General features: G+C 44.3%; 1 protein-coding gene across 2 annotated transcripts in view; it reads right to left on the reverse strand.

Moving 5' to 3' along the window:
• LMBR1 (limb development membrane protein 1) overlaps positions 1-26666 on the reverse strand; it is an 824544-nt gene that overhangs the window by 502853 nt on the left and 295025 nt on the right. For both annotated transcript variants that reach the window (XM_078663261.1, XM_078663260.1), the window contains exon 5: positions 4482-4585. In XM_078663261.1, coding sequence (XP_078519387.1) covers positions 4482-4585 — 104 coding nt within the window. The remainder of the gene's footprint in view (positions 1-4481; positions 4586-26666) is intronic.

Raw genomic sequence — 26666 nt, forward strand, 5'->3', positions numbered from 1 at the left:
CATGTTTTGACAAAATACCCACACCATGTAAGGACAGTCAAACTAAACAGCCCAACCCATCACTGGCAAATGTAATCTGCAACATAATTCATAAGTCCAAGCAACCAGCCAAGGCCTGCAGTATAGTTGCTAGCATATAGACACCAAGGAGCAACTCCAAATTCTATAAGGCATGCATTAGTTCATCCAGTCTACTTTCAGAGAAAAATGTCTGGGTGCGATGGGCTGAGGAGTATCCCTGGATTCTTGGAAATAGGCTAAGACTTAGAAAAATACATAGGATAGAGTATATGCTTTTATAAAAATCAAATATAACTTTTAACTTGTGATGTAATCATTTTTTTAATATGCTTAATCTAGAAGTTATGTTAGCATGGCAGAATTGTTTTGCGCCGTCACATTTTCTTCCATGTAAACTCAGAAATCAAACAGTTGGGAGTGAGCCAAAAATACCACAACCACTATGGCATGAATTTGCCAAAAGTTGAAAAGGCTTATTAACAGATTAACTGGGCTTACCTTTAAGAAGTACTGGCTCGGATAGGCATACCCAGTAAGTTTATTTAGTGGATAAGTGTACTTTATTAATTACCAGTAGAAAGGGAATGCATAAATTCCGACCCATTTAAGGGTCTAAATATTGAGAGAGGCACCAAACAGGGATGTCCCCTCTTCGGTAGGTCTGTTTACGATCAAGCCACTAATACTTGCTTGTAGGGAAATATTGCTCCTTCCTCCAGTGTTCCGAAGGGACAAAGAAAATGAAAGTATATATAGATGGAAAATCAATTTCCATCAGTGCTCCCAGATTAACCCTTCCTGCAGTAGGCAAGGAGAAGTAAAGATTGGTCTCAAGGCTGGATATAAGCTCAACACAAGGACAACTATGATTATGCTGAGGATGAAACATAGTGGGAAAACATAGTGGTAGACTATGTGCTATACTTAAAGAGGAAAGTATGCTAAGTATAACAAATTGTGGCATGCAAATGAATTATGAATTTTACTTAAATAGTATGTACCACAGAAGCAGAGATGGCAAAATCTGCCTCTTTCACTGATAGAGCAGTGACACTGTCAAGATGCATTTGAGGTCACACCGTCTTTATTTGTTTATGGCACGTATGCAGTTTATCCATCCACATTTTTAAGTGCTTAAATGAACACATTCCTTCCTTTATCTTAGACTACAAAAAGCACATACAAGCTTTATGAGTTTTGAAACTTGCATTGGTGAGTGGAGGCTTTTCAGGAGTTTACTTCCTATCACTGGTTGGCAATGGGGTGTTGACTAAGAAGCCTGGCTGGGGGGGGGGCATGGGGGGCGATAAAATGGTGTTCTCTGTAAATATCTTTCTACTAGATTGCCCAAGGAAAAGAGGGGCAATCTAGTGACATTTGGGAACCAGTGGTTTTAGCAAGTGAGGTTCAAGGTGGTAGAGAATCTGTGCTGAGTAAAGTAGGATATTATCAACCAAGATGCCATCCCTTAGTATCATAACTAAACCCTTATTTGCCATAACACAAAACTACCAAAACCAGGCCATGATAATGAAGACCAGAACTGGCAAGAGCATGTTGTGTCAGGTTTGCACGGTATTTCGAGTGGAGCAGTATCAAATCTCTCACATATCTGCAACAGAAATGTTATATAGCATCTAAGGAGTTTTTTTAAATACCTTCTGAGGTGGGAATGTTTTTATTTATACACAGCTAACTGGGAAGTGGCTTTATGGTACCGCATATGAACTTTATTTAATGTTTGGTCAACCAAATTTTATAATTTCCAAATTGTACACTTGAAATTTGCAGTGTAATGCCCCTGCTCTACCCCACTAGTCATCCAGACTATAATTGAAGAGCAGAGCTGGAGCACAAATATCATCAATTGTTACTGAATTTAGACTTGACTTTAGGGCAAAATAAGTGGTAACAACTAATGATCAGCTACAGCAAAGAAGTGGGGATGGAACAAAAGAATTTGAGTACTGCTAAAACAATAAGGAATTCTGTATTTCCCATCATTATGGCTTGATGAAGGTTTAAAGAGAAACAGGGGTTAGTTTGGCGTTATCTTCTTAATTGTAAACCCATTAATATTTTTGAATAGGACTAATGCTGTGGTTTTGTCCGATTTTATTTTGTGGGTCTGCCGCCAAGCCTTAATAAATTAAAATAAATTTGGGCATGACCCCTTATTGGAAAGGGAAGGTGGTCTGTGGTATAGATGGTTATTTTTCACTTTAAATTGACCTGTAGATGCATAAAATTGGGAAACATATTAGACAAGTTAGCAAACTTTAACCCTTAGCACCATACAAACCTCACCAAGTTTAAAAAAGATACCATATACAAAGCTTAAAAAGTGAATAATTTATAGATATAGATATAAAGCATGACAGTGAGTTGGAGATCTATATACATCTCCAACTCATTGTCACGCTTTCAGCAGACAAAACGATGTATGCCCGATCTTCGTGCAAGTAGAAATGAGTTCTTTGTAATATGGCAGGCTGCCACAGATCCAATGCATTTCAGCTCCTGTTCACGCGCTTTGATCAACTGAACAATTTCCAGTTAAACAGAAACACAGAAATTGATCATATCCAAGAGCAAGTCATTATGCTCAAAGAGTCCCAGCAGTCTGGCTCTCCAGTAGTATACTGCCTCCAGGCTATCTTTGTGTTGAATGCTTGTGTATAATCCCTGAACATCCATTGTCACGGAGAATGACCTTTCCCATGTGATTGAGCATTAAGAGTATAACAGCATGGCTTAAGAAAATGCACTTTACTTTTGATTTTCAATTATGTAGCATAAACACCTGCACTATGAATTGACTTGCCTCCTTTTAAATAGAAACACTGTTTAAAAAATTCCAACAAAAAATGGAATGCACAAAGAGGAAAAAAAGACTATGTGAGATATACTAGTATGTTTTCTGTAATCATTAGCATAAATATCGTAAGGTCATGAGAATTGTTTTTGGAATGTGAGACAACCATAACTCACTTTCCCCTTTCTCTTTCCAGTGAATTTCAGATTTTTTTTGTAATATCCCATATCCAAGAGTTTTTTTCACCCATCCCACTTGCATGTGGCCAGCCCCTGCTTCGTACAGCCTTTGGCCATGTGCAATAGGGTTTGGAAGCAGGGCCTTGCCTCTGGTAAGCCCATGCGTCCATCGCTTCAAAGACAGTCAACTCCTACTGCGCAGGCCTTTGGCCATGCACAGCGGAGTTGAGTGGAGGGCCTGGTATCCTGAAACCATTCTGCCACAGGTGTGCCCAGCAGTAGTGGAAAGCAAGACATGGCCTGGGATCCATTCTACACAGGTGGCTAACCCCCACTACGCAAAGCTTGAGCAATGGGAAGTGGCCGTAGGGTTTCGTTCATAATCAGAACCTTCATTTTTTATTTCTTTTTAGAAGTGTGGAACCTCTACAGATCCTTGAAGCCGGGTGTTGGATCTGCAAATCTTGTGAAAAAAACTTTTAATCTCTGGGGGGTCTCTTTGGAGACCATTTCCCCAACATGGGCATGGGGGTCAGGGTGTGCTCACCCTAACCCCTTTTGCACCCTTACAAAAAAAACGTCCGCAGGACTTTAGGCAGAGTCCTAGAATGACAGCTACAACATTTTCTTTCATTGTGGCTAGCGGTCAGATCCTTTCGGATACAACTTTGGATCTGCGACTTCAAAATGGTCGACAGGAAAAAAAGCTGCCTCAACAAATAGAATTTAAGTATTCGTTTGCACCAAACCCAAAAAAAATTGTTTTTAAATCCTTAATGTAGAAAAAGTTCAAACTTCAAGCCAAGTTTAGTGTAATTGTGTTCAGCTGTTTATTCATGTAACAACGAATAGAAGATCCTCTGGGAATTTTTGTGGTTAGTTTTCGACAAACCTTCTTGAAACTCACCATAACGAACCCAAAGTGCATGAATATTTTTTGGGAACGTTTTATGCAAATTTGTTGAACTCTAAAGTGATTGAGAAAACAAATGGTGGCTTTACTACAATTATAGAGAAGGTATTGCGGACTCTCCTATTACACACACACTCACACACAAATATCCCTCAACAAGATCAGTGGTGATCGAAAAGCATGGTTTATTTAATAAATTATTACACTCTGACTTGAGTGCGTACTGATTGTTTATCTGCCGAAATCACAGGAATATTGTGAAAAGTGTGTGTGCGCATGCTTGTCAACAAAAGATGTGCAGACTTAAATTAATTTAGCGATCAATGTCATCACTTATAAATTTGTGATATTAATCAGAGTAGATATACCCAAACGGAAGCATTGTGAAATAAACTCATGACCGGAAATTAACTCAATACGCTTGTGAAAACTGCCTTTCTAATATATCTGAGAATGCAGCTTTATTATTTTGACTACACTTTAAATTGTTAACCTCTGCTAGCTACTGTATGGCTGAATAGTTCACATATTAAGTCTGGCAGACTAAGGTTACCTTTTTTAATCCAGCAAATCCCTCCGATTCCAGGAAGAAAAATGCAAATGGCATGAGGACAAACAAGCAAAGATTGGAAAATAGGGAGACAAGGTTCCATAATCCTGGGAAAAAAAGAACAAATTTGCATGGGATTATTTAGGGCATTCTTTTCAATTAACACAATTGCAAAATATCAAACCAGAGGGAATGGGATACTGAATAATCAAGGTATCATTACTTACATGTTTAGTATTTTCCAATTTGATCTTCAACATTTGTCATAAAGGTCATCATTTGGGAAATGGCAATGTATTGCGCTATTCATGAATTAATTAACTAATTCTAAGTATATCATATTAATTACACTCAAACATATTAAATGTTTCTGAAAAGTCTGACCACTATAAAAGGGCTCAAAGTGGAACGTGGAGTGGCAAATCCTCCCCCATGCAGGCATGTACATTCAGCATCTCTTGATGCTTGCAATACTCCACTGTGAAACAATACCCCCCACTCAAGGTAGATATATATATATATATATATACATATACATACATACATATACACACACAGCCGCCATATAAAATGGTGCATTTTTAAATGATTCGTTAATACACCAGACCACAAAAGACGAGGGTTCCATTTATAGGAAAATTAGGACACCAAAATATATTGCCTTTTCGTTTTATTGAAATTATGTAAGTAGTATATTTATTTACATGGGCTTTCAGCTAGCTCTCTTCATCCGTTTGTTAATCTTTAGGATTGTTGTTCCACCCACCACAGCATACAGTACAGGGTTCGCTCAATTCAACCTTTGTCAGGGCACGAGTCAGGGGTAAACGCGGGTGGACGGCGTCCACCCATTTTTTTCACAGGGTGAAGGCCGTTTTCCCTGCCAAGAATTTGGGACCCAATGAATAATGTGCTGAACTCGTCCCGGTGTAATTTCCAAACACCCGGACACTTTCAGCAGCGCCTGCACAGTGTCTGCTTTCCATCTGCAACATGCAACAACGTGCAGGCGGGGACGGGGTTTTCTAATTTTAGACTCCTGCCGAATTTGAGGGGTCATCAGGCCTCCTTTTGTTGGGTCTCTTGGCTGAGAGCAGTCAGGAGCCTCACACCTGATGCAAATGAAGTGGAGGGGAAACCAAGGCTCACACCTTAGTAGCACTTTACACATACTTAAGAGAAGCAGCTTTTCACTTTGTTCATTACCTGTTTAGGAGATATGCATGCACTGTAAGAATATCAGATGTGTTGGTCTTTCCAAGTATTTACCCAAAGCAAATTGCATTATATGGAGGCGTTGAAATAATTTAAGTACCACTATTTTTTCTTTTATAGCCCTACTCATTCCAATGCAGGGTGTCAGAGCGTTTTACATCAACACGTGAATATTATATGTACAATAAATTATATAATTTTGTAAATGAATGTACAAGATGTGTTACATAAAACTGGGGGATTGCAAGGTGTAGAAGTCACATATCTTCCATTGCTCAGTGTGCTATTATCCTCGCGATACGCTCAAACGTACACATGAAAAACTTGCTAAACATATATGTGAGGGCTTTAGATCTGATGTCACTTCTTGTGATGCCACTTCCTGTAAAGTCGTGGCTTGTGATGCCACTTTCTATGGTGTCAAGTACTGTGATGCCGTGTGATGTTGTGCCCAGTTATGTGCCCCGCGATGTCGCGCCCCGTGAAGTCACTTACATATTGCCATACTAGGTCAGTCCCCCCACTTCTTTTATTAGGACTTGTGCCCTGACCTTTGCCTTAGCCCACTATGATGCCATTCTGCTCTTACACAAGTTGCACTTACAAAAAAGTAGTTCAGTTTTACAAAAAACATTCAAATACATTAGCAAAGTCAAACTTCATGGCTTTGTCAATTCCATTTTTTTTTTGTTATGTAAACCACGTCAAATTGATCTTAACACCACTTCCTGTTTTAATTCACTTTATAATTTGTTACCCGAGTTTAGGAGTTTTGGTTGTGTTGTTTACATTCAGTTGTCGTCATTGTGAAAATTTCCAGGGCGTGGGCATTGTGGGAAATTTATACCACCGTGCAAGACTTACGCTTATTAAATAAATTGAATGTTCAGACAAGAACACACAAGGGGAAAACAGTCATTGCATTGTGTACGGTGAAATAAGACATTCTCGCCATCACCGGCATATTACACGCCCCCTACAAATCTTTACAAGGGGTTGAACCCAAGAATCACGCCTCCGACAGAAGCGGTGTTAAAGTACACTTTAAATATACAAATGCGAGAGACATAGCTAACTAATAATGACGAAGCAGGCACAAGTGTGTGGGTTGGGGTGGGGGTGGGGGGGCGGTACAGCCTAATTAGCGATGTTATTTACATTTCAGCATAGGAGGGGGCGTATCTAGAAGATCATTAGGACCCCTGGTGCCCTTCGTACGTCATAGGAAATATCCACTTTTAGAGCCAACCATTCGGCGGAATAGGAATTAATAAAGTCACAATAAAAAAGACATTTTAACCATCACGTTATCACCCAGTGGCTGGCGCTTTAGTAAGAATATGCTCTGCATAAACACATAGCGAGTAAGAACGAAGGAGAAGGCACTTTACATCATTTAATATTCCTAGTTAATACCCACCCGAACACATTCATTTTTTCTATCCCCAAACAAATGTTCTGAAAAATTTAACTGAGGTTCTTCTGAAAAGGTGCAAGGATTAAAAATACGTGTCCCGTTACTAGATGCACTGTGTACATCCTATCATGCTTTCGGTCTAACTCACAGAGTTCAATACGCTGCGTCAGCTTTTATTTCATACCTACTACAGCGTGGCACTGTCTCCATCTAGTGGATATTGTGAGGATAACATGACATTACGGTACAGCAGCGAGGAGAAATTGGAGGGGAGGGCGCACATTACAGCTAGGGTGACCAACTGGCATTGGTGCAAATTCAGGACGGCGAGTGTAAAAATTCAGGACAAAGGGTCAAAATTCAGGACACAAATTCAGGACAGGAGGCCAAAATTCAGGACAAAACTTCAGGACAATAGGTACGACACATCAGAGGTCGCGCAATAGTATATACGTAAGCCCAGCCATTTCCAAACATATTCAACCGTTTGCAAACCTATCCATCATGTATCCTTCCATCTATCATTTCACTCATCCATCCCTTCATCCATCCCCTCATCCATCCTTTCACTCATCCTCCATTATCCATCCATCCATCCTTCCACCCTTTCACCCTATCCATCTGTACACTTATCCATCCACTCTTCATCCCATCCATCCATTCACTCATCCATTCAGCCATTTACCCTTTCACCAATCCAGCCATCCTTTCACTTACTAATCATTCCACCCATCCACTATTTTAGTCATCCATCCATCCTCCCTTTCTCTCTCCATCGACCCTTTCACTTAGCCTTCCTTCCATCCATCCATCCATCCATCAACTCATCCACTCATGAATCCATCTATTGACCCTATCACTCATCCATCTATCATTTCACTCCTTCACACATCTATTCATCCTTTTGTCCATCTACCCTCCCTTTCACCCACTCATCCATCCTTTCACCCACCCACCGTCCAATCCACTGATCCATCCTTTCACCCACCCACTATCCACCCACCCATCCATCCATCCATCCATCCATCCTTTCACCCACCCACTCATCATCCATCCATCCTTTCACCCACCGACTCTCCATCCATCCATCCTTTCACCCACCCATCATCCATCCTTCCCCTCATCCATCCATCCATCCATCCTTCCCCTCCATCCATCCATCCTTCTCCTCATCCATCATCCTTCCTCTCATCCATCATCCAGCTACCCTTCATAGATCCAGCTATTTACATTTTCTCTCCATCCTTCCCCTCACTCATCAATCCATCCATCCTCTCTCATTATCCATTTATTCAATCTTCCATTCATCCATTCACCCTTTCACTAATTCATCTAGCCATTACTTCACTTACTCACTCGCCCACCTTTCCATATTAATTTTGAGCTGAGCCCTTTTGAGGAGAGGCCCATCAAGAACTTCACCCTCGCTGCAGGGGCCGTTCCAGGACTGGGACAGAAGCCACCCAGGGCGGAGACAGGATCCACCACAGGGGGGGACAAGAGCCATCACAGGTGGGGGTGGACTGGAGCCACAACATGGGGGGGGACAGGAGCCATCACAGGCGGGGGGGTGGACTGGAGCCACCACATGGGGGGACAGGAGCCATCACTGAGGGGAGGGCAGGAGCCATCACAGGAGAGGGAACAGGATCCACCAGGGTGGGCACAGGGGTGGGCATGCAGTATTCTAGTATCATCTTGGGCTCCTCGCCCCCTCCTGCACAAGACAACGAGAAGACAGGCTCTCTGTCCAAAATGCCATCCCCCACTGTGATGTACAGTACTTACAGAAGATACTCTAAGATAACTGATTGAACTGATTGTCCTCCATACTTTGTTAATCAGTGTGGGTGCGATTGTGCCATTTCTTTATTTTCTTACATTATAGACTGCATGTTTGAAGAACCGAGGTTTGCTTACAATTTAGTGACAGTAATTACGCTCAGAACCACGTGCTGCCTCGGTGTAATCAGGGGTGTATTCTGGCCGAGTCTCGGATGTTTGGGGCCCTGGGTAGAAATGGAATGTGTGAGCCCCCCTCTAAATAGCAGAGACATGACACATTCAGGGCTGTTTGCATGTGAATAGATGTCGCTGCTCCTGAGGCTGCAGCCCCTCCCTCTCAGTCACCTTCGAAGCACCTCTTAACAGGTCATCAAGGGCTGGAGGTGTGAGGGTTGCCATCCCGCTGTGCCTCTCCAATGCTGCAGAGTATCTGAGGAGCTTTGGTGCAGCATCGGAGTGAAGAAGGGAGGTGGGTGCAAGCTCTGCCTGCTTTAGGGTGGAGCAACCGGTGCCCTGTTAAAATGACGGACAAATGGCGTCCGTTAAAGATTCCTTCACGGACAACGGACAGACGGCCGAAATTACGGACTGTCCGTGAAATTTACGGACGGTTGGTCACCCTAATTACAGCATAGCTGTCAGAATCAGCAGAGCCTATCACATCACGTTGACCTGGGCTGAACAACAGGCTGAGAACTCTAACGGTTACAAACAAACCCTATTCCTTTTCAAGGTGACTTTGCAGACGTTTTAAATAGCGCGAGCAATATCTTAGTGAAAGGGACAGGCTCGCACAAGCGTGCCTGTATTAAGGCAACGTCACTATTGGTTCAACAAGTCCGTGTGGGATGTTTCTGTGCCAATAGAAGCACGTTTTGTGGCCACGGTGGAATGGTTGGTGCATTATGGGTAAACAACAGGGTAGGGCTGAAATAAAAATCAGGCCCGGCCACCAAAATAAAAGTGGCCCCCATTAGAGAAGCAGATAGCAAAAAAAAAAAAGAGGCAATATCAGGGTAATCATCAATAAAAACCGGCCCACCTGGTCATAAAATCGGACGAAAAAAACAGTCCACCGCAAATTGCTTGATTGCCCTTATAGGCCAGTTCAATCGTGGTATAAAAGTGGGATCAGATTAGAAACGTGATTGCTATGTCCGAACTGTACTGCTAGATAAGCCTGGGGGCAAACCAGAGAAAAACATAGTGGGCTTGGTGAGGAAACTGATGTACCATAAAATGCTCAGTTTGCCACCAATGTATCCCCAAATTCCTTTAGCAACGAATCCGGACAACCCCAGCAAAGATGTCTTAAAAGCCTATCTAGTTTTGCACATTGTCACTTTCCTGATGTGCTTATAATCTAACAGGAGAAAGGTTTCCAAGGAATTGAGCTGCATAAACCCTATTGTTAGACCTGACATCTTTGGCGTGAGTCTCCCTTCCATTTCTGACGGATTGCCTCCTCTGTTTCTATTTTTTTGCTGGATTTATGCTGTGGGCACTGTGTCACTGCTAATCAGTGCCACAGTGCAAGTGCTCCCCATGTTAAATTGATATACTGATTGGATTCCATGATTGGGTTATTTGATTTATCGGTCAGCCCCTAGTACAGTGCACCATGTGTGCCCAGGGTTTGTAAATCAAATGCTGCTGGTGGGCTTGCTTTTTTTTTATAAAAAAAGAGAAATGCTGGCCCTGCGATTTTTGATAGCTATATTTTGAGCAACAAACCAAATCCTTGTTATGATTTGTATGGTCGAATTTATTTAAACCATTTACTTTTTCATATAAATCTCATTAAGTTAAAGTATTGATTGCATGAGAAAAACACTACGTACATACAATTTATACAAAAACATTTGACAAAGAATTTTAACAAAAATACATAAATACATATAACAAAATGACATCCAATCATTTAGTGTACATAAATATACAAATACGGTCATACGAGAAGCATCAGTCGTTATGTAGTATTAAGCAATGAAGCTATTTGCAGTAAGGAAAAGAAAACAAAATGAATTGTAACAAATACAAATTTTCAATTGTCTGATAAATAAACTTGAATTCTTTCTGCTATTGCCAATTCCTTTCTGCTATTGCCGACGCGTTTCGAACTCGCTCTGACATTTGGCAAGTTCTCATCAGGGCTTTCTCGTATTATTCTTCTTTATTTTCAAGTTGGCAGCGGGTTTTCAATTTTCAAGAGATCTTATTCAATCAATGTAGATTCGGTTCTTCAAACCAGTAGTCTGCACTTCTGTTTGGTAAATATTTGAAACAGCCGTGCGTGGGACAAAAATCAGCTCCCACCCGCCAGCCGGCGGTGGACACGTCTTATTGCACCTTATTGTTGGCGCTTGGGCTGTTTGAATGCAGTTCCCCTGTTTTTCTAACTTCTAGCCGGTTTCAGTTCGTTTTTATATTCGTTTTTATGTTCTAAATGTTGGTGATCTTGAAGAAACACACGCTCCCAAGTGCACTCCAAACCAATCCAGGGACGGAATCCAGTCCCTGGATTGGTTTGGAGTGCACTTGGGAGCGTGTGTTTCTTCAAGATCACCAACATTTAGAACATAAAAACGAATATAAAAACGAACTGAAACCGGCTAGAAGTTAGAAAAACAGGGGAACTGCATTCAAACAGCCCAAGCGCCAACAATAAGGTGCAATAAGACGTGTCCACCGCCGGCTGGCGGGTGGGAGCTGATTTTTGTCCCACGCACGGCTGTTTCAAATATTTACCAAACAGAAGTGCAGACTACTAGTTTGAAGAACCGAATCTACATTGATTGAATAAGATCTCTTGAAAATTGAAAACCCGCTGCCAACTTGAAAATAAAGAAGAATAATACGAGAAAGCCCTGATGAGAACTTGCCAAATGTCAGAGCGAGTTCGAAACGCGTCGGCAATAGCAGAAAGGAATTGGCAATAGCAGAAAGAATTCAAGTTTATTTATCAGACAATTGAAAATTTGTATTTGTTACAATTCATTTTGTTTTCTTTTCCTTACTGCAAATAGCTTCATTGCTTAATACTACATAACGACTGATGCTTCTCGTATGACCGTATTTGTATATTTATGTACACTAAATGATTGGATGTCATTTTGTTATATGTATTTATGTATTTTTGTTAAAATTCTTTGTCAAATGTTTTTGTATAAATTGTATGTACGTAGTGTTTTTCTCATGCAATCAATACTTTAACTTAATGAGATTTATATGAAAAAGTAAATGGTTTAAATAAATTCGACCATACAAATCATAACAAGGATTTGGTTTGTTGCTCAAAATATAGCTATCAAAAATCGCAGGGCCAGCATTCCTCTTTTTTTATAAATTATTCTATGGTCCAGCTGACCCTGTGTCCCGGGACCTAACTCCTTATTTTCTGCTGGTGGGCTTGCAGCACTGGTTGTGCCACCCACAGAAGCAGCTTGTAAAGTGTGTCTCAGGCCTGCCATTGCAAGGCCTGTGTGCAGTCTAGCACTGCCATGTTGACTTGGCCAAGTGCACCCACTTGCCAGTCCCTAAACCTTCCCTTTGATTATTACATTCTTATAATCCTAACTGACTCGGGGAACATGGTAGAAATTCGAATTTAGTATGCCTGAACTCTGAATAATAAAGTACATCTTTTAGTAAAGTTTATTTTATTATTCTGTGTTTGCAAATACCACTTTTAGAAAGCAGGTATTTGCTTGCCTAACCATTTGAGCCTGCCTCTGCTGGGTTGTGTATCCCTTGTCTGGGTTTGTGTGTGACAGGGCTAGGGAATTCCAGGAGACAGGCTGGGGCAGCCCAGTGGTGAATCGAGAGATCTGCATCTAGATGGGAGGGGGTAGTTACACCTGGGACCTGAATAGGGCTGGGCCTTCCCTCTACAATGCTGGCTCCACCCCCTGTGGCTTGTCTGATGTCTCTGCCCTGCACTGTGAAAGGAGAGGAAGAATCATGTCAACAGAGTGCTCCAGAGCTGTATCTTCCCTCCCCTGTGCTTGCTCCACCTCCTGTGGGGCGGCTGATGTCTCTGCCCTGCACAGTGAAAGGAAGAAGAGAGTCATGTCAACAAAGTGCTCAGGAACTGGTTTGAACTAGGTAGAGGCCTTCAAAGAACAAAGGATTTTGGGGTATAAATATTGGGACCCTGATCCCAAGGAATTAGATCACTTCTGGAACAAGAAACCTTTCTGCCAAGGAGAAGAACCAAGGAAGCAGCAGAAGTTTGGACTGCCCCTCTGCCAGTGTGCTGTTTGCTGGGTTGGCCTGCAGTGGTTGCTTCATTGCCAAGGAAAAGGAGAAGGAACTTTGTAAGGACTTTCATCTACAGAATATTCTCTAAGGGCTTGAACTATGCTTGCCTCCTGCTGAAGTCTCGGGGACAAAAGACTTCACCTCCAGCTCCCTCCTGAATTTCCTTGCTGGGAATTCTGACTCCAGTCACTTGCGTGCCGCTGGGAGCTGGAAGCGTGATGCATCGAGAAGAAGCGTGTCACCGCCGCAGCTGAAATCATCGCAATGCCGGAGAAGCGAGCCTTGGTCGCATCTCCATGGAAGCGAGTGTTCATCGAAGCTACCTGCTGTCGCATCACCGGAGAAGCAAGGACGCCATCGAGAGAGTCACCATCGCATCACCGGAGAAGCGCGTAGCAGGGCCTGTCACGGATCCAAAGTACAGAGTCGTCGCAAAGTTGCCAGGGCGTCATCGCATCGCAGCATCAAGGGCACCATCTTCACGCATCGCAACCGGATCGTCGCATCGCATCAAGGCACCATCGCGCGCACCGCAACGGGCCCGCAGGCCGAGAATCTACGCATGACCTCTGCACCGGTAAGGCTCACGACGAGTCCCCTACTCTGCGCAAGCATTGAGGAAGGATGCAACCGTTCCCCCGGGTCACGGAACAGACGCATTTCCCCTTTTGCAAGCCTTTTGATCACGCTGCGTTACGCAACCAGGTACTTTGTTGAGAACTTTGTCGCATTTACCAACAACTTGAACTAAGAGACTTTTATCATCTTTTAAGTAACCTTAGGTGTAGTATTGTGGATTTTTGTCATGTGTGGCCTTGCGTTTAAGTCTATATAAAGAATACTTATTTTTATAAAACCTGTGTTGTGTCCATCTATAGTGTTATCACTGTATTGCTGTGTATATTCACAAATGCTTAACACACTGCCTCTGAGATAAGCCTGTCTGCTCGTGCCAAACTACCAAGGGGGTGAGAAGGGGTTATTAAGGAGTGTAATCCCCTTATCCTGACTTAGAAGTAAGGGTCCCTATTTGGACAAAGGTGAATACCATTGCCAACTAGAGACCCCCAGATCTAACACATATCAAAACAGGGATTAGAGTAAATTTAAAATGGAAAAACAATTGGCGAGAGGCCACTTTTCTATTTAGTGCGGGTTTTTGTCCCAGTCCGACCCTGGAGATGATAGTTAATGCAGCTGTGGAACTGATCACAGAGGGATACTTCACGATATTGTCTTGATGGTCAAGACGCTGAGACATAACTACTGGAGCAGGGTAGTAAGTGCGATGACCTGTTTCGCTGCCATGTTGGGAAGCTTAGCCTGCATTTGGGCTAGGTCGCCCCCACTCGATTAAGTGACTTAGATTAACCTTCTCCGAAAGTGACCCACAGTACTCCGTGCACAGCTGCTCTCGATGGATGTAACCGGTCCTCGGTTATTGTATGGCAGGGCTGGCACTGGGATGGTCATATGGGAAACATGGAACCTGCACTAGGTTGCAGAAAGAAGGCTTTCAGGGTTAGATGAGCTAGAGAGGCTTTAGCCCGCTAAGCCCTAAAGGCTGTTCTTAAGGGTCACAAAACGGTATGTTAATGACCTATATTGGCCCCAGTGGAAAATTATGCTCCAGGCTACCTGTGGTAGAATGTGAAATATTGGGATATTTCATGAGTTTCCCTCCAAAACAGCATGCAAATGTTTTGACAACATACTAGGGCATTTGTGCAGCGCAATGAAGTGTTTAGCTCCATTCAAAAAAATTGTTAATGTGGGGTGAAGACAACTCTCCACACACCCTTAGCAAACCTCAGCTGGCAATACCAAAGAAAAACCATGAGCACCTTTCAGCTCCCAGGCTGCTGCTGCAGCTACAAATGTACCTCAGTAATGTTGCAGAATGCATGAGCAGTATGGAGCACATGCTGTTGCCACCATCCCTTCAGTAACATTAGAAGAAAACGCACAAACACATACAAAGTTTTTTAAAAAGTCATGACTGTTGTAACTGTATCTATCATAAGTGTTCCACAGAAGACATATTATATAAAGCTCAACATGCAAAAAAAAAAAAAAAAAAAAATATATATATATATATATATATATATATATATATATATATATATATATATATATATATATATATATATATATATATATATATATATATATATCCAACAAAACGATCACTTCATGAAAATGACCAGAGGACACAGCGGGGATTACTGGGCGACCATTTATTCACAGTGCTCGACATGATGCATTTCGGAGTTAGCCTTCTTCTGATGTCCCTTGCACTGGTTCACACTCACTCCCTCCTTTTGAATATTCCATGGCCCTCCCATTGATGGGAGTGCAGCTGGCTCCGCCTCTGATTGCTTACAGCTGCAGCCTGTCATCGGAAGACTGCAGATCCCAGCATACATTACAACGATCTGTGTCGGTCGCGGAGTCAGTACGTGCTTCAGTGAGCACTGCTGTGCCTTGCAAAGGGGGGGAGGGGGCTTTGCAGAAGCTGAATGTGTCCCATAATAACAGTGTCCATAGTCGCCTTGGGTCCCCAACGCCTCAACCCCAAATTCAGATTCCAAACCGGGCCGTGACGCGTAGATTCAGTGATCACGGGTCCCCGTGCAGTCACGGACTGCTATCAGCAGCGGCCATTTGCCTGGTCTGTTTCCGAGGTGGGTTCGCGGTATCCAATACCTTGGAGAAAATAGCCACGTTGCCAATATTGCCGCGAGCCACTTTAAAAGACGGGTCCTCTTGCACACGCTACTGGCAGGCGCGTGAAAATATCCAACAAAACGATCACTTCATGAAAATGACCAGAGGACACAGCGGGGATTACTGGGCGACCATTTATTCACAGTGCTCGACATGATGCATTTCGGCGTTAGCCTTCTTCTGATGTCCCTTGCACTGGTTCACACTCACTCCCTCCTTTTGAATATTCCATGGCCCTCCCATTGATGGGAGTGCAGCTGGCTCCGCCTCTGATTGCTTACAGCTGCAGCCTGTCATCGGAAGACTGCAGATCCCAGCATACATTACAACGATCTGTGTCGGTCGCGGAGTCAGTACGTGCTTCAGTGAGCACTGCTGTGCCTTGCAAAGGGGGGGAGGGGGCTTTGTAGAAGCTGAATATATATATATACCTTAACATGCCCTTAACTCCCCGCTCCACGAGAGCCAGATTTTGGTTGTGGTCCACAAGCTGGACTTGCCCAGATCTGGCCACAATCATAAAATGAGCCCCCACATAGCCACAAAAAGTTAGTGTTTTCCTACAGAAGTTATTGAACTAGGACTTGTGAAAAGGGAAATAACTAACTTGGCTAAAATCATCCGTTCTGCTCACACAATAAGAATCAAATTAAGATCACCTTAGGGGTCCCACATGGTTCCTTCCTTGCACCCACTCTCTTTAGCCAATTCATGGAGCCAGTAACAAATTCTAAGCTCATCCAACATCCGCTATCACATGTAAGATGATGACACCCAATTATAACAAAGTCTTCTCCCCTTAAGACATCAAAGCCCTCAACTTAACCCTAAAAAGAAAAAAAACCAACACGGGCCTACTTGTAACCATCTCAAACTTAATACTCTCAAAACGGAATTCCTCCTAATCGCCCCGCCCAAACAATCACCAGTCATTACGACTGGCTAAAGGAACTAACAGTCTTCAACTGCCTACCTCAAGTCACTGACTCAGCGAGATCACAAGGAATTATTCTCGACAAGAACTTTAACATGCAGAACCACATTAGTGCTGCCACCGAAGGATCTATCCTCCAAATGAACATCCTAAGAAACTAAAACCCTTCCTATCCACCAAGGACTTCAACTGCACCTTCCAAGCCCCAGTGATTTGCATGCTGGGCTATGGAAGTGCAACCATAGGCAGCTTGCCTAAATCCACAACAGCTCCCTTAAGAGCCTCCCTCAACTCTGCGGCAAGGCTCATTACTGGATCGAAAAGAAACAACTATTTCACCCCGGATTTGAAATCCCTAAACAGGCTCCCTATGAAGCAAGAATACAGCTGAAAATTGCATACATGACCCACAAAGCCCTACACTTCAACACCCCAAGTTATCTGGCTCAGAAGCGTGTACTCTCTGGGGGCTCCAGATACTGTAGAATCTCATGCACTAAATTTTACTGCTGAAACCTCAGAGATTTGCAAAAAAGAAAACTTGCAATAGAGCCTTCTCTGGCATTGCCCTGTGAATTTGCAACTCCCATCCCTCCTCTCCCCGAATACAGACTGACTCACCTAACAGCATACCTTCAAGAAAGAAGTTAAAGTACTACTCAGGAACATATTTTTGCCAGAGGTCCTTGGAACTATTCTCGCTGAGCCCACCTGGACACTTCTTCCTGTCTCATGATACAGCTTGCATGTTATTATCTGGTTTTACTTTCTGCCCCATCAACCCGCCCTCCTAGAGATTCTGTCATATAATGTTCCTTTCTCAACTGGGTTTATATAGATTCTATATGTCTCTGTTCTTTTACAAGTAAAGCACTCTAATACAGCGGGTCTTGTTGGCGCTATATGAAACCTTCAAAATGAAATAAAAATAAGATTAACATTTTGGAACGTGAACGGGTTCACAAACCCATACATTGAACGATTTATTGGGGCAGTTAGCTAAAAAAAAAAAAAAGTTAAAAATTACAGACATACCAAGGACCTTTGTCCTTTTAAGGGATGACCCAGGTGGGTTTCTTCCCCGTAGATTCTCAATCCCTTTCAAGAAAGGCACAGTATGTCTTGTGCCAGGTTCAGCATTGTTACACAGACTTGCACCAAACTAATGAAGAACGGAAAGCAGTATTAAAAGCTTATTTCTGATCCAAGTGTCGAGTAAGTCGGGCCACTGTTTTCTCCTGTGCGCCTGGGATAACATTTCTATTGGATTTTGTATGGGAAAATATTTTTGGAGGAAACCCTGCATCCTTGAACTCTGGAGTTTCATGCAGATCTATCACTGAGCATCGTGGATAAAACTTGGGTGCCTATATATTTTGGGGTAAATTTCATGCACATTTGCTTAGTTTTCACAGTCAAGAAACAGTCTTCCTATGCAAGTCAAACTCAACCATAACAGATAGTTGATGATGGCTACTCTTACGCGTGTTTGCACTTTGCTCTTACCTGCCAAATTCGTACTCTGGCTCCGAGGCCCCGGTCCAACACGGCTTGTGCCGATTGCTTGGAGGGCTTACCGGAAGGCACAGAAAGTTCACCACTTCCGGCGGATGCCGAATGTAGCGCTCCAGTCTCTCGACTGCCCCAGTATACAAAGGGCGGAGAGACCGGAGCAGGCAAGTGAATGAGAGCAGCCTGATTCTACTAGGCGCCGCTCTTCTGCGATATTTTAACCTTATAAAAACTTTGCCTGTACTAAAATGCATATCCTGCGCACTTTGCACTTTGTTCTTACCTACTAAATTCGTACTCTCGCTCCGAGGCCCCGGTCCAACACGGCTTGTGCCGATTGCTTGGAGGGCTTACCGGAAGGCACAGAAAGTTCACCACTTCCGGCGGATGCCGAATGTAGCGCTCCAGTCTCTCGACTGCCCCAGTCTACAAAGGGCGGAGGGCAAGCACAAGCGCAGCAAACGCGCGAAGCGGGCGCGCCAGCGGCGCGCTAAAGGCAAGCCCGTCTGCGCCCGTCCGCGCCTGGACCGCGCCCAGGGCCACAAATCCTAGCCCTTCGACCCCAGCTTTATCTTATACCTACCACTATCAGGCCCTCCTTGATCTACGCCCTACTATGACATGTTCGAACTGTACATACAATCTACTTGAACCCCTCTATCATCTTGAACCCTGCACTCACTGTGGTTTTAAATTAGAGGCCCCTCAACCAACACAAGCTTATACCCCGTCTTTTAAAATAAGTCCTAAGCACATCAAAGCCTCACTTATCAATGTTAGATCGTTAAGTAAGCACAAAGAGGAAATTGCTGATCTCATTGGTAGTGAACAATTGGATCTACTGTTTTTAACAGAAACCTGGACCAACCCGGCATCTAACCCAGATCTCCTAGTGGCCGTCCCAGAAGGCTACAATATTCTCAGGCAAGAGACAAATAAAAACTGGAGGGGGAATCGCCATTATATACCGTAGCCAGTTCAAAACCACGGTTAACCCCCTGCCACTCTCCACTTGTGAGGCCTTGCAGTTCTCTATAGTCCTAGGTCCCTCCAATCGTTTTAAAGGTGTCCTTTTATATCGTCCTCCAGGTAGCAGAAGCACATTTTTGACTTCCTTCGCTGATATGATGGAATCTCTTGCCTTAGAAGACACTGTGACCATCTTAGGAGACTTCAACTTTCCATTAGAAAACGAGACTAACAATGACACTAAAGCTCTCACCACTGACCGAGAATCTCTTGGTCTTACCCAACGGATCACTAATTGTACACATGAAGCCGGTCACACCTTGGATGGGCTATTTACAAATGACATTAACCTATCCATTAGGGAGATCATCCCATTGGGATGGACAGATCACCACGCTGTCATTTTTACCATCCCATCCGATCCGCTATCTATCATGAAACACCATAACCGACCACTTAAAACTTTTAGACCCAGGAAACACATTGACCATCACCAACTCCGTGATATGCTCTCTGCCACCGTACCAATCTTATTTCAAGACCCCAACAAATCAGCCAGAGAATACTCAGAATGGCTTACTCTGACCCTAAATAAATTAGTACCTATTAAAACCACCTATAAAAACCGTAGCACCCCATCGGCACCTTGGTACTCCGAGGATTTTAGGTTACAGAAACAACTCTGTCGCAACAAAGAAAGACATTGGAGAAAGACCTACTCCACTGAAGATAAGGAAACCTATAAGAGAGAAATGACACTATACAAATCCCTTATCCAAAATGCTAAAAGTACATTCTATTCCTCTCAAATTGAGCAAGCAAAGAATTCCAACAAAGAACTTTACCAAGTGGTAGCCAAACTGTCTCATCTGCCTCTTCAATCGACCTCCAATCCATCCCAAGCATTTTGTAATAACCTGGCCACCTTTTTCTTCGATAAGGTTAATAACATTTACACTAATTTCACACAGGAAACCCACACAGACACCGGTCTGAATGTTGCCCCCATCAAACACCCAATTTTTTCACAGTTTTCTGACACAAATTCTGCCCAAGTTGTCGAGGCCATGAATTCCATCAAATCAGGATCAGCCAAGGATCCCTGTCCTGCCTCAATTCTCCTTCCCATCTCGGACATTATTGCACCTCAACTTGCTAACATCTTTAACACCATGTTTAGCACGGGAATCTACCCTGCAATCTGGAAGGACACGCTTCTCAAACCCTTACTCAAAAAGCCCCATCTTGATGCAGAAGACACGAACAATTATCGACCTATAGCCAGTTTGCCATATCCAGCAAAAATAGTCGAAAAACTCATGAACTCTCAAATCTCTCAATATTTAGAACAATTTTCTTTATTAGATGACAGTCAATTTGGCTTCCGCAAATCACACAGCACGGAGACCGCACTCATCAAATCCACGGATTAAATAAGGAAAGCCCTTGACCAGGGAGGAGCGGCAGTACTCATTCTTCTTGACCTCACAGCGGCCTTTGACACGGTCGATCATAACATCATGATCGACCGTGTCAGTGCCATAGGCATTCAGACCAAAGCAAAAGACTTATTGAGATCTTTTTTAGCTGGCCGCACCCAGACAGTTTAGCTAGACACTTTCCTATCTGAACAACTGGCCCTACCTTGTGGTGTCCCTCAAGGCTCATCCCTCAGTCCAACCCTATTTAATATCTATGTCACTGATTTGGCAAGGGTAATTAAAGATTGGGGGATGAGCCTAACATCCTACGCTGATGACACCCAGTTAGTTCTTACCATTAAGGAGAACGGAGAGAAAATAGCAGCCAATTTTCAGCAAGGTATGATGGCCATCAGTAATTGGATGTTGGAAAACTGCCTCAAATTAAACTCCAATAAAACTGAGGTCATGACCTTTGGCAAGCTTACCCCCACTTGGTCCAATACATGGTGGCCCACGAACCTAGGCCCCCCCCTCCCATCTACCAATGTTAAAAATCTAGGAGTTCTCTTAGACAACAAACTCACTTTTTCATCCCACGTTAATTCCATTGCTTCCTCATCATTTTTTAAACTGAAAGCAATTTAAAAGATCCTTCCTTTCCTCCCTCCCAATTCTGGTAAAACACTGGTCGCCTCATTCATCATGTCCTCAGTGGACTATTGTAATGGACTTTTGGTCAATGCCCAAGAAAAGGTCATCAAAAAACTGCAGTCTATACAGAACGCCGCGGCCAGACTGCTTTCGAACACCCCTAAATTCAAACCTATTGCTGACACCATAAAAAAATACCACTGGCTCTCAGTCAAAAATAGGATAAAGTTTAAGGCGCTCTGTTTCGCCTACAAAGCCACACACAAACAAGGCCCACGTTTTCTCATCGACCATTTCAAATTTCATGTTCCTAACCGATCTCTCCGATCAATGAACAATCTCACCATGACGGTTCCCCGCACCAGAACGGTGGCCTGGGGTGATCGCAGCTTTTACGTTTCGACGGCAAAACTCTGGAACTCCCTCGATCCAGACATTAGGTCTGCTCCCACTCTGACTGTTTTCAGGAAAAAAATAAAAACATGGCTTTTTAACCAGTAACTCATATTCCCTTTCATTCTGCCCTCATTCATAGCGCCGAGACGCCCTCGGGCAATTGTTCGCGCTCAACAAATCACATAAATAAATAAATAAATAAATGTGGAGGAGTGTGGCTCAATGGTTAGAGCGGCAGACCCTGATGCAGAGTTCTGGCCAGGGACCAGGGTTCGATTCCCGCCTCGGAGGGGTCTCGGGCTCAATTTCCTCGGACCTGTTAATTCTCGCCTCGGTGCCTATTCTAATCACGGGCCCCACGCTGCAACTCTGGGCAATAGCTTGCTTAGCCTCCACACGGCCCCAACAGCGCTAAGGATGCCTGGCTTCACCCTGGGGGTGCCCAGGAGTGGACACTTCACAGGGAAAGCCAGGAGGGGTTCCACAGCGGTATGAGTATCAGCGCCAGGAAACCGAATAGGCGACACCGCAAGGTGACCGTCTGGTGACAGTGTGCTCTATAAGTACCATGACATTTACATTTACGCATCTTTGTAGCTACGGTTTTGTAAGAATTGTATTAATTGCTAATAACTGTTGTCTTGTTTGACATATTTGCATACAATGTTATTTACCCACCGCCCAATTTTATTCTGTAAAGTTTTACATAGATTAATCTAAGGAGGAAACATTTTATCGGGCGATGTCCCGAATTTTGTGTTTCACATTCAAGTCCCCTAGGCCATTTTGTGGAATACACAGGGAAAGAAACGTGATGCACGGATTTACACCAAACTTGTCAGAAGTCAGTGCTGTTATTCGTGAAAGCCCTTTCGGGTCTGCTCTAAATAGGTAAAATAGTTTTTGAAACGTTAATGATACAATGTTATACCACTATGTTAGCATGTGAGTTTGTGAACCAGTTTAAGAACCGAATTTTGAACTAGAGTCAGAATAGGATTTCTGGAACCGAAAAAGCCACATTCGAAATTGGGAGTCTTACAAACTTCCCACCGGTTTATGAACCTCATGGCTTCAATTTTCTAGGAATAGCAATTCATTTTGCTCCAATGCCCATAACAAGGTTCATGGATCACAAGACCTATTCATGTACCTCGTCTTAACCACTTCCGTGCGGATGACGGAACCGCTCCGTCATCAGCCGCGGTGGCGCTGTGCTGATGACGGAGCGGTTCCGTCATGGCCCGCCCGACGCGCCTGCGCGTCGCTGATTTCGCGCCTGCGCGGTGCGTTCTATTGAGCGGGCGGGGCCATGACGGAAACGCTCAGTCATGAGCACAGCTCAACCGAGGCTGGTGACGGAGCGGTTCCGTCACCAGCATGGGCGCGCCGTGCGGCCCCCCGCCCCCTTAGTGCTGCGGCGGAATAGCCGCCGCAGCGAAGGTGTTAAACTAATGTGCACTGGAACTATGTGGCAGGCAAGGTGAAGACACACCAGCCCCATGAGGTAGCAAGTCTCACCCACACACATGAAAAATTCCAGTTTCCACGACTCAAAAAAGATAACTTAAGATGCATGGTTCACTCAGTTCATGAACAATTAGAGGTATATAAATACAAAAAAATATGTTTTACACTTAGGGTGCCAAAAACAGAGGTCCTAAAAAAGGAAATACTTCTTGAAATAATTGAGCACGGAGTAGGGCTGTGGCACAAGCTCTGCGCCCAGTACACGCTGGTCAACAGTGGATACAGGGAATAGGTAAATGGGCATGGCCTCCTACCAGTACAATTTGGGCACAAAGATAGCTTTGACATCAAGTACTGATGGACTGTGCACAGGGCAGGACCTACACACACACCACTCTTGGCTATGACCAGGGACTCTTGGACCAAGAGTAGTGGGTGCAGTGCATGTCTGAAAAACACTGGCTGCACCCACTGCTTAATTATGCTAGACTTGCCCAACAGGTTCTAAAGTTAGGGCATCCAGAGGCTGAGTATAGTGTAAACTCTTATCCAGAATCTGGTGGTGGCCCGGGCTGGCATAGAGAAGGGGCCGTAACATCGCAGGAACAGCCAGGGCACCACTGCACCATTGAAGACCTCCTGGTCTGGAGGTCCACAGGAGACCTTTCCTACCTGTACCCCCATCAACCACATCCTGAAGGCAATGAGTGAGGGGGAGTGTACCAGCCCCCTCTCCCAGTGCCAAACAGACAACTGCTTCGGATACCGCTGCCGTGGGTTTGGTCGCAGGACTACCGAGCCAAGACTCAGGTGGGACTTCCGTCGCGGGTGGCCTTCCTTGGGCGGCATGGGCCCGCACTTTCTGAACTTGTGAGGGGGATCACAGCAGCAAGTGTGGGCAACAGTGGTACCCGATTGAGGACCTAGAAGATTACTTTCACCGTAAGAATCACCACCTAGTGGGTTTCCCTAAGGGCGCAAAGAGACCACTCCCAGAACTCATCTTAGAAGTATGGCTGTGTGATTTCCTTACAGGCAACCCTCTGTCCAACTGCTTCCTAACTGAACATGCCAATCAAGACCTTGCAGCACAGCCACCCAGGAGTCTTCAACAAGCTATCAATGCCCGCATCCTTAACTATCAGAAGAGACTTGTTTCTACAAATGGTGCAGGCCTTGAGAGAGACACGTTATGGGACATCCAAAATCCTTATATTCCTGGACTATAAAAGACTGGGGCAGACTCAGAAAAGGTCATTGAGCCAGTCAAGCAAAAACTGTGTTCGATGGACATTAAATATATGCTCCTGTTCCAGTCAAACCTAAAAAAAAATCTTTCAGGGAAAAATTGTTTTTGACCACCATGAAGGGCTATGGGAATGGCTGGAAGAGCACCCCAACTCGCAGAGTGCCGCAGTCACAACCGTCCATGGGAAAGCAGGAGGACTGGAGACCATTTTACACATGTGGGACTAGCATGGGGAGATACAGGCGCTCCACGAGGGCAGCCCGGTGTAGGAGATCAGGCCATAGTGTGGGGCTCCCTGGAGTGTGGCAGACCCGGCATCAGTGTAGTCGAGGGAGGGAAGTAATCTACTGCAGCGGCACAGTGATTCATCGACACAAGAACTCCCCAGTGACCGGGCCGACGAGCAACCATAGGTGTTTATAGACCCAAACCTGTTCTTTTCTTTTTCTCTTCTTTGCTGGGTTTTACAGTTTGGATAATAGAGGCTTTCGGGTGGGAAGTGTAGGGAGGGGGTGGAGTTGTGGCACAGTTGGTATTTTATTAGTTATTTTTCTTTTGTTAGATTGTTTTCCTCCGATTCCTCACAGGGCACATGTCACCTACGGCTACTTGACATCTACAAATCTCCTCCCCCCCATCCGCTTTTGACAATTCCAATGGGCCAGCAGCTTAAGGAGATAACCCAGAATGTCCATGGGCTGTTGGATAAGATTAAGAGGGGCATCATCCTCCAAAACGTTCAAAAAGGAAAGAACTCCCACAGTGCTCCTTCTCTAAAGGACCCATCATTAGGCACTAATTGCCCTTTCCTCAGCCGATACGGCTACTCCAAGATGTTTCATGCAGGTTTAGCCAGACGGGCAGTACAACTACTCTGTCATACTTGCCTGCTAGTCGTTATTAAATCGCACCTAGATTCACAAAGCAGGTGTGTGCTACTCGAATGTACTTTAGAGGGACGACCATGAAACATATGTAGCACTGATGACCCCTCCCAGCTCTGACTGCTGCCATGCTTATCGACTTGTCGTCACTACTGCTCCACACTCAACCAGGCATGCCTCTTCTCAGCTGGGACTTTAATGCAACCATGAGCAGGTCCATGAACACCACATCTATGGCCCTTCCTCCCGAACCTTAGCCCTCAGTAGATGGGTGTCTTTCCTAGGACTCTGATGTGTGGCGTAGGTAGCACCCCAGGACACCGCATTCACACACTACTCACCATCACACAAAATCCATTCCCAACTGGACTACTTCATGCTGACTGATTACCTATCCCTGGTCAATACCCTCCATATCCTCCCCTTAGGCCTTTCAGACCATGCAACAGTAGAGATTAAGCTAGAGGAGGCCTTACCCAAGGCAGGAAACATTTAGAGTCTAAACTCATGGTGTCTCAGAAACCACTCTTTGTTTAATCTCTTTCGAGAGGTCATCGCAGACTATTTTGACCTTACTCAACACTCAGTGCCTGCCCAAACGTGTAGGTGGGAAGCTTTCAAGACAGTGGTTCTAAGTAGGGGCTTCGACGCCATATGTGGAAGTGAGCAGAGAAAAAAAAAGAAAGAGGTCACCCTTCCTGAGGGCCATGTCTTTGCTCTCAAACACTCTGACAAGATGACTGTGTTACTCAAACACATGCAATGCCTAGAGGACCTCCGAGAGATACTAAAGCGCAATCTCTGTTACTCCGCTTGCCTTGCTCGTTCACTCGACCAATACGGACTTCATGAGCAGGGCAAAAATTTAAGGAAATTGACTTATTGGCTGTCGCAGAGATGCGAAGGCCCTTGCGTGATCCCTGCAAACAAACAACTGTTGGACAGCTCTCATACTGATCAGCGGACATCGCAGGGCCATTCGTAGCATACTACAGCGCTCTCTATAGTTGTTAGCCCCCCTCAAATGCTCAAGCTATCCCACCCGATAGTAGCGGACCTCTCTGTCTGCTCACCTGCCGAATCCAGCAGCAAGAGCCTGACGAATCCTTTAAGCTTAAAGAGATACAAGTGGCCAACATATCCGCTCTCTCAGGGTAGACCCCTGGCTTAACGACTTCTCAATCAAATTTTACAAGATGTTTTCTTCCCTCCTGGCACCCCATGTACTACTCCTTTTTAAGGATGCGGACCACACTGAGACGCAGCCACGCGACCTCAGGAGTGGCATTACCACA

The sequence above is a fragment of the Lissotriton helveticus genome, chromosome 10 (genome assembly GCF_964261635.1).
Source record: "Lissotriton helveticus chromosome 10, aLisHel1.1, whole genome shotgun sequence".
Classification (NCBI taxonomy): Eukaryota; Metazoa; Chordata; class Amphibia; order Caudata; family Salamandridae; genus Lissotriton; species Lissotriton helveticus.